Source organism: Lynx canadensis, chromosome B1 (genome assembly GCF_007474595.2).
Source record: "Lynx canadensis isolate LIC74 chromosome B1, mLynCan4.pri.v2, whole genome shotgun sequence".
Lineage (NCBI taxonomy): Eukaryota > Metazoa > Chordata > Mammalia > Carnivora > Felidae > Lynx > Lynx canadensis.
Genome location: NC_044306.2, coordinates 96376253 through 96386045, shown reverse-complemented (window position 1 = coordinate 96386045; position 9793 = coordinate 96376253). Strand labels below are relative to the sequence as shown.

The 9793-nt window shown below is 37.8% G+C and overlaps 1 protein-coding gene across 4 annotated transcripts in view; it reads right to left on the bottom strand.

The window, feature by feature from the left end:
* Positions 1 to 507: 507 nt before the first annotated feature.
* SCLT1 (sodium channel and clathrin linker 1) overlaps positions 508 to 9793 on the bottom strand; it is a 226190-nt gene continuing 216904 nt past the window's right edge. For 3 of the 4 annotated variants that reach the window (XM_030313072.1, XM_030313074.1, XM_030313075.1), the window contains one exon: positions 8361 to 8655. In XM_030313072.1, the coding sequence (XP_030168932.1) occupies positions 8593 to 8655 (63 nt within the window). In that variant the 3' untranslated portion in view covers positions 8361 to 8592. Of the gene's footprint in view, positions 580 to 8360; positions 8656 to 9793 lie in introns of those variants that run through there. The other variant, XM_030313073.1, reaches the window with a different exon arrangement.

The following is a 9793-nucleotide window of genomic DNA, read 5'->3' as shown; positions in this document are numbered from 1 at the left end:
AATCAGCATATAGATATACTTTCCTTCATACTGGGAACAGCAAAGCTGGTATGGGTTTATAGTCTGCATTCTCTTCTAGATTATGAGCCATGACAGGGTCGTGTCACTGTCCCTAATTTATAATTATTGTAAAATTTTGGCCATTTTTAAAAATGTGAATTGTTCATACATTTGGCTAAAAGCTTGTTTATTTCTTCTTGTTCCTCCTTAGTGACTATTTACTTCCATGTTGCTTGCTCTGAGTAAGACCCCAGAGAGAAATAACTGTGGTTCTTCCTGCAAGGTCTTAAAGTTGAATAACCACAATAGTTCCCCAGGGAAATTAAGTCCCCAGGAGCCACAGGAAGGGCCTATCACTGGCAATTCTGTGATACATGATGGGAAATGTGGCACCAGGGACTTTTGCTTATGTTTTTACCCAGATCACTTAGAAAACAGATTCTACCTTTGAAACATCAGCCATCTGCAGCAAACTTTGCAGTTAACTTCAGGGTTGAACTCTTCAGTGTGATTTCCTTTTAATGCTCAGAACTGCATTAGGTGATGTGTTCTAGTCTGGGGTAGAAGAGCTTCAATTGCCTGGTCATTGAAAAAGAGGAAAAAAGCAAACCTGTCATCTACTTCCTTGACTTCAACTATTCTCTTTGCTGCCGAGTTTGAGGTCTCTGCAATCCAGCTCTTCCTGAGTTCCAATGGACTGCTTCCTGGGCATTTCCTCTTGGATGCATGCAGGCACTTGAGATTTTGGAATGCCTCCTTTTCCCTATCCTGCCTTAGAGAATGTCATCCAAGCCTGAAACCTGGGAGTCCTTTGTGAGTCCTTCCGTCAACTCCCACAGCCAAATGGTGATCCGGGTCACCAGATGCATACGCAGCAGTTATTTTTCACTTCTCTCAATCCCACCACCACCTGCCGTATAGTTTAAGTCTCATCATTTCTTGCCCGGATTATTGCAGCAGCCTCTTAGCTGGTTTCCTTGACTCCAGTCTTGCTGAAATTAATCCCTCCCCCAACTAGCTACAGCCTTGATAATGCCATTTACACAGTGGTAACCTGCAATAAAAACTGATGCTGTCATTCCACATAGCCTTCAGTGGACCCTTCAGACTTCTGCAGGTAATTACAAAGCATTTATCAAATGGCTGACACTGGTCTGTATTTTATGCATATTACTTTGCTCACAACATGTGAGGTAGGCACTATTATCTAATTGGCAGATGAGGAAACAGGGGCACAATTTGCTCAAGGTCAGTTGGTGGTAGAGCTGGGAGTTAATCCCAGCCAGACTACAACTCAGCTCCTTGGGCTCTACTGTCTCTCAGAATATAAAAATAGTTCACATCAAGTAGTTCTTGTGTTCTTGAGTTCACTGAGGATTATATATGTGAACTTTGGTTCAATGAGTTTCTATAAAGTAAAACTAATAATCTTGGCCTAAAACATTATGTTCATGTGCTGGATGAATACCTGCACATAACCTAATGGAGGATGAGCAACAGTAGGCTTGTGGTCAGTCAGTTCCTGAATCGAATGGAATTAGTTTTGCTTCATACGTGTACATTTATGTAACACAAACATATTTACAGGTAAAATCTATGCATATAGGATCAAAGAAAATAACATTGCTATCAGAAACTTAATTCTGTGTCCTAACACACTGCTTGGAAACTTAAAGAGAATTATTTAAAGTTACATAGTTTCTTGATGATGAATCTGGAATTAAGACTAATGTCTTAAGACTTTTCAAACTGATTCTATGCAAAACTTTGCAATTGGTAATTTTGTGATATAAAGTACAGTAAAATCTGGTTATTTTTTAGAAATAAGTCCTTCTCAGTCTTTTGGCAAAGATCAAATGCAGAAATGAATAAATCAAGCAATGCCAAATTAAATAGTGAAGTCATTCCTAATAGCAAAGTCATTCCTAATGGATCACTAGTGTATCCTGATATTCTCACTATTCCTTGGCTTACATATGGCTGTTTGAAATAGTGTATTTATAATTATGGGCTAATTGTGGTTATTTTATCCACTAATCTGGCTGATGGTTCTAATTTCATTACCAGTATGATACAATTTATGAAGCAAATTTTTTCTCTGGTGTTTCCCTTCCCCGCCACATAGCAGCCTCAAAGGGCACTTTCCTTCTTTTCTTCCTAATTATGGCTCTGTTCCAACTTTACTGTTTGAATTGTTTGAGCTTCTCTTTTTCGTATTAAATTTCTGTGATCATATCTTTGCTTCAACTATTCCCAAGTACTTACTCAAAGTGAGTAAATACCTTTCAAACATCACGCTTTAATTTTTTTTTTTTTTCAACGTTTATTTATTTTTGGGACAGAGAGAGACAGAGCATGAACGGGCGAGGGGCAGAGAGAGAGGGAGACACAGAATCGGAAACAGGCTCCAGGCTCTGAGCCATCAGGCCAGAGCCCGACGCGGGGCTCGAACTCACGGACCGCAAGATCATGACCTGGCTGAAGTCGGACGCTTAACCGACTGCGCCACCCAGGCGCCCCTCAAACATCACGCTTTAAAATACCATGCTTAGGGCGCCTGGGTGGCTTAGTCGGTTAAGCAACCACATCTTGATTTCAGCTCAGGTCATGATCTCACATGTGATCATTGTGAGTTCGAGCCCCTCATCTGGCTGTATGCCCACTACTTGGGATTCTCTCCCTGCTCTTTGCCCCTCCCACACACACTGTATCTCTCTCAAATAAACTTAAAATCCCATGCTCTTGTTTTGACACAGGAAGGCATGCAAGACTGTATCAATCACTTTATAACTGCTAAACAATTTAACGTTTAAGATTTTTTGGTAGCAACTTGGTAGACATGACACTTTTTTGGGGGTGAAATTGTTACCACTGATTACATCTGGAAACCTTCAAGAGATTGTCAGATTACGTGCATTACATAGAAAATTTCTTAGGAAAAGCACCTTCATATCTGGTGGGATTTTGTAATTTTTTCAAAACTTGAAACTGGCTAAAAAAAAGTCCAGTAACTTTGGTGGAAAACAGATAGAGACCTAAGCAAGGGAAGTTATATAATTAGTCGGCTGGCTACCTCTTTTGAAGGTTTTCATTTTTCTTTAATGGGTGATAACCATTTCACCAAAAAAAGTGTATCTACCAAAAAGGCTTAAATATGTTAAATTGTTTAGCAATTGTAAAGTGGTTGATGTCATACTGTATGATTTCCTGTGTCAAAACAAGCATGATATTTTAAAACGTGATGTTTGAAAGGCATTTACTCACTCTGAGTACTTATGACTAGTTGAAGCAAGTTACTTAACTTTTATGATACCTTTGGAAAGGGAGTAATACCTAACTAGCAAGTCTGTTGAATTATATAAGGTAATAAATGCAAAATGCCAGCACAATGTCTTACATATGATAGGTGCTCAATAAATAGACATTATTCATACAGATCATCATGATTATTGTAGATCCAGGGAAAGATTCCCCAATGTATTCTTTCGGTTATTTGTAGAAACAAAACTTTTCTCATTCTCTTTTCTCCCCCTACCGTTTATATGAAAGGAGGTGCTAGTATCACATTTTTAATATTTACAAATCTAAGTGCGAACAGACTTTGTATACATATTTTGCTCTGATTTTATTCTTTGAAAATAGGATGAAAATATTGAACAAAAAGTTCCATGATGCCATATTAAAGGCTTCAAGGGTTTTAAATGAACATTAAAAAAATAGTGATTACTAGGCAGCTACATGGATTTACTAAAAAGAAATCTATCGGAATAAATTTTCTTCTTGGATAGGATTACTGGATGAGGTCTGGGAAGTATGACAGTTGTAGCATAAACAAACTTTCTCTGGACAGAAGAGTGGGTATTTCTTGATGTTTTTGTGATGGTGAAGAAGCAGCAAACAGGCCAGATTAAAAATGGGCTGAATAACCAGGCCCCATGATCCTGATTAATTATACATTATGGGAGCTGGGAGCTGGTGTGTTCTAAGAGACCAACTGCACTCACATCTGTCTAGTTTTTTTTTTTTTTTTCATGATTTTCATGAAAATATGGGTGGTATGTTTACCAAACCTATAGATGGCATCATCGTAAATAAAAAGTTGTCATGGGTGCGAGAAACATAGCACTAAAAATAAAGCAGACATGGTCCCTATGCTTACAGGTAACAAACTGGATGACAGAATTGGAGCTAAAATGACCTCAGCACACTGTCATGACATAATAAAATTTAAAAGGGATGAATGACCAGTCTGGCTTCTGGAGCAAAGATTTAGCTCAGCAACGAAACCTTTGGAAAAGTGAAGATTTTAGTTAACAATATGCTCAACATTTCCAACACTGAAATTCAAATTCCAAAAAAGCTAACATGATTTTAAGTGGCATTAATGGAAGTACACATTGTAGAATACTTTTTTTCTCATTCTAAATACTAATGAGAAATTACAGGTACATATCCAAGAATCACTATAATAACTCTCAAAGCATGTTTCCATAAGAGACCATGTCAGACTATTTTGGGGGTTGGGAAAAGGGGAAGGGTATGTGGTTTGAACCACATCCGTCCCCTGGAGGTTCTAATACATGTTTTTCCCCCACACTTCGGTAGGTATCACTTACGCTTCTCCCACCTCTCTCTCAGTCATGATTCAGAACAAGGGAGTAGTTTTTTACACCTTGAATATAATTTTTGGTTCTGGGCATAAGACTGATAAATCCCAAGCATGCCTGGTGTAAAAAGAAGGTGCTCAATAAATATTTACTGAATGAATGAAGAAGCATATGTGAAAATCAGAGCACTTTCAGAGACCAGTGGGTGGCTGGCAAAAGGACTCAAAACCAACTCCTCTGAGGAAATGGGGATGTTTATTTACGTGCAGGCAGAACATGAAGATTATTTTCAAAAGGCTGAAGACCTGCCACTTGTAAGATGGTTTAGACTTTGATGCACAAGGTAGAACTAAGGCAGGAAGGCACATTAAGGTAAGGTAAGGAAGGTCAGACTAATGGTCAGACTGTTGGAAAGTTGACTGGCCCATCTCAAGGGAGAGTACCCCCACCCCCTCCAGCCCCAGTGCATTTAGACAGAGGTGCAGGGTAACAGCACTAATCTGTTCTCTAAAAATAAAGCAGTGAACTTTAAGAATGTATATTTAGAAAGAAGCTAGAGAAAATACAAAGTTAGCTCCATAATGTCATTCTCACATGCTTACATTCCAATATACTTGAATGGAAGAAATGAGAGTGGTGTTAGAGCTAGTACATGGGGGTGTCTACCGGAATGTGGGGCACATGTGCATGTTTTGTGGTGAACCCTTGGGCTACAAAACCACTTAGTGTAGATTGTTTTCTCGGTAGCTGGGTGGGTGCCAGTGTTGTAAAAAAAAATACCTTAAAGATGCCTTCCCATCCTATGTTTTTTTTTTAAGTATATACATATTTGTTTAGTTTCTATATAAATACTAAGAATGTTAACACTGCTTGAAAGGCACATATTTGTACATGTTTTAAGGGCTGGTGAGGGACAGATTTCATACCTCACAGTGGGGTATTTCAGTGTCTGTCCCCTCACTGTGCACATATCTATATGTATATATACATTTTTAAATAAACTAAGAAAACCTAATCATTATTTTTGATTAAAATGTTTGTAAAAAAGCCCATTACAGATTTGCTATTCTGGAAAAACCGATGAAATACATTATGGTTAAAGAACAGAATTTATACTAAAATGTTTAAAGTATTTTTTCATTCTTCCTTGATTTGTCTGCGAGTTGGCTTGGCAGACTGTGTAGCTATGAAATATTCATATTTGCTGAATAAACGAATGGCTGAATTGTTGCTAATGTTCTCCCATATTTGGGGTAGTTACAGTGCTCATACCAGAGGAGAAATTAGAAGATTGTTGGCTGCCCCAATTTGCATATTTGTATACAAAAGGAAGAAGAGGTAATCATATCTCTTTTCTTCCTCAGGGAGACACAAATAAAGAAATATGAATAAATAAAATGAACTAGCTGTGTTGTCCTTAATTTCAGATTTACATCATTTCTTTTCACTCTTTCCTATTCATTTCCCCTATCGCCTAAAATACAGTTCACAGAAAAATGATAATGTCTCTGTAAATGAAGGCAAGACTGACTGACCAATATGAGAAATGTCAAAAATTCCACTACATTTTTACATTGAAATCATTAGCTAACAAACTTTTCTGAAAGAAAAATAACCACGCATGTTCAGTTCTGTTGGTAAACCTAGCTTAAGTCTGTTTGAATTCAGCAGAGGTAAGAAAGGCCTATTGTCTGACTAGTAGCCTATCCTTTACTTGGAGAATATCTAAGTATTCAAGGAGATCCAACTGGAGAGAGGGTTATCGATTTTAAAAGGTAAAGAGTAGGTGCCCATGGCCAAAGTTTGGAGAAAGTGCTTACACTGAAAGATTACCTTGAGGAAATGAGTCTGGGAAGTTCGATTTTCTTTTTGAGAAAGGATGATAATCAGATTCCATTTGTCTATAATGTTCATTTCTGAAGTGCTTCCTCCTACAGTCTCATCTTTCTTGTATAATTCTAACATCTTCTCTAATTAAAAGTTTTTAAGAATAAATTTTATATTCTATAAACATGAATATGAACATAATTTTTTTTTTTTAAATTTTTTTTTTTCAACGTTTATTTATTTTTGGGACAGAGAGAGACAGAGCATGAACGGGGGAGGGGCAGAGAGAGAGAGGGAGACACAGAATCGGAAACAGGCTCCAGGCTCTGAGCCATCAGCCCAGAGCCCGACGCGGGGCTCGAACTCACGGACCGCGAGATCGTGACCTGGCTGAAGTCGGACGCTTAACCGACTGCGCCACCCAGGCGCCCCTGAACATAACTCTTAACATGGAAATTACTCTGTGAGTGACATAGGAAGGAATTCACATTAGAGAACCAAATGAAAAATTCCTAGAAAATGAAAAGAAGCTAAGTGCCTAATTATCATTTAACTATCATACTTGTACTATTTCATATCACCACCGAATTTGACACTAGCAACCACTTGTCCCCTCCTTTAGTCCTGGCCCTCCTTTAGTTTTCTTTAGAGAATCATACTGGATTCTCTTGGTTATAGCCCTCTCATTGTTCCTATTTAGTCTCCTTCAATGACTCCTCTCCCTGAGCTCATTCAACAAATGAAGATATCTTCTAAGGTCCTGTCCTTAAAAATTATTTTTCAGAATTTGAACAGTTATTGAATACCCTCCGTGTGCCAGAAACTACTATGCTGAGTACTAAGAGTACAATGAAGGGGAGCAGACATGAATCCTGCTCTCAAGGAGTTTGCGGACTGTTGGAGTGGATATTAAAAAATTTCAAAAAGTTAATTACAAATTTTCCCAAGTGCTATGAATCAAAAATACAGCACACTATTACGAGAAGTACAAGGGGACCTAATCTAGTCTGGAGGCTGGAAGGCTCTCTGAGGCAGGGATATTTGAGTAGTGATCTGAAGAATGTGCAGATGGCAAAGTATACAAAGAAATCCTGTGGGGAGGCAGGATGATGTGTTGACAGAAGTAAAAGAAGGCCACCATCAGAGCTAGAGCAAAAGAAATGGACGGAAAGAGGTAGCCACATCCCATAAAGTCCCAAGGCAAGCTCCTACACCCCATGGTGCTTCAATTCTCAGCACCATGCCAAAGACCCCATTTCTATCTGTTTGTTAGAGCCAGTCCTAAGCTTCTGACTGCCTGGGTGAATATTTACACATGAATGTTTTCATGTCACTTCAAACTCAATTCATTATCCTTTATCTGGACTACTGCAGCAGTTTCCTAACTTGTTAACCAGATGCAAACTCATGTGCTGTAATCACCAGAAAGCAGGGTGTACCAAGTTCAAACCAGAAGCAGAGAATAGCTAACTACATGGACCTATGAAAATCAACTAGACCTATGAAAATCAACTAGGCTGCAATATTCAATGCCCATGCATTCTCAGAATTTATTGTTAGTACTGCTTTGAGTAATAGCAAAACAAAAACAAAACCTCCCAAATTCTTAAATATAAATATTTGATAAAAACTGGAAATCGTGTAAATTAAAAATGAATCACTACAATTATACATTAAAATACATGACTGCATCATTTTAGAAAGTGCATAATTTATTACATTTATGAGTTTATAATAAAATGGATACTTGGGAACTTAAAAAGTGAGTTAGTAACAATTAGGTGTAAAATTCTCAAATCATGGAACCTGAAATATTAAAATTCTAGCATTGTCTTTCTCATGATTAGTATAGCTTAAAAATTATTATGCTTTTCCAAAGGAAGGAAGGGAGAATTAAAAAATAGACACGTTGATGAAGGCAATGAATTCTTCTCAGCTGGCTTTATTCTCCACTGAAGCTCAATATATGGTTATATTTTCTTTACTTACAGGAAGCTGTCATTGTTCTGTTTTCCATAGCCCTCAAAACAGAATGGAAAATGCTTCTGCAAAACGACACAAGCCTTAACCATTCTCTATGGGTTTTTACCATTTCAATACACTTCTAGTCGAACAGTTTTCCCAATTCTAAAGTTCTGAGAGTGAACTATGAATATTTTTAAATATTTTCCAGATTCATCATGGAGGCTGCTTTTCTTCTCTGCACTGTAATCACACTGAGCTGCAATTAAAATAGACAATCAGTAAGTAGTTACTTTTTCTATGGAAAATCTTACACTAATACAAAGTATAATGCATCACAACTTACAATTATTGCAAATAATCTGACTGGAAGGGGTCCTGGAAGAGGTCATTTTTTGTGTTCCTTTCTATTTTACTCTTGAGTCTTTAAAATACCTGTATTACTCTAGAGATATGCATGTCAAATACAGCATTCCATAGCTCAGAATGATACACAGTACTTAGAATTCCAAAACATATTTCACAGATGAATGAAAAATATCTACATAAAAGCTAATTAGAAAAGTGGGTAAAATACAAACTAAGTGTGAGCCAGCACAATACAAGGTTGGTAATGAGAAGATGGTAAGTCATGGTAAGAAAGGTCTAATAGGAAAATAGTCTTTAAATATCAACTGGAGTTGACATTATACACACCTGGAAAGATATCTAACAGTACCACAGAGTATATACATCATAAAAAAGTCTTCTTACTGCTGTCCTTCATTCTATAGCCCTCTTACCAGATACAACCACTACTTCCGTTTTCTATTTCTAGAAATACATTTTTTTTTCCCCACGTTTATTTATTTTTGGGACAGAGAGAGACAGAGCATGAACGGGGGAGGGGCAGAGAGAGAGGGAGACACAGAATCGGAAACAGGCTCCAGGCTCTGAGCCATCAGCCCAGAGCCTGACGCGGGGCTCGAACTCACAGACCGCGAGATCGTGACCTGGCTGAAGTCGGACGCTTAACCGACTGCGCCACCCAGGCGCCCCTAGAAATACATTCTAAATGAGAATAGATGGATGTATTTCCTCACGCCTTTTTATTTAAAAAAATGATAAAGGGCTATATATACGTTTTATCTTTTTTTTTTCCTTCTGAATGATCTACCTTACAAATAGCTCCGTGTGAGATCTACTTTATTCTTCTTAACAGTGGCAAACAGTATCCTGGTATGGATACTCCATAATTTAACTGGCTTTCTATTGATGGGCATTTAGATGGCTTTGACTCTATTAAAATTATAGGCAATGTTGCAATTACTATTTTTACATGTTTCCTTGCAGACTTGCCAAGGTGCAAGTACACCACGGGCAGAATAAACTCATAGAACGACTGGGTCAAAGGTTAT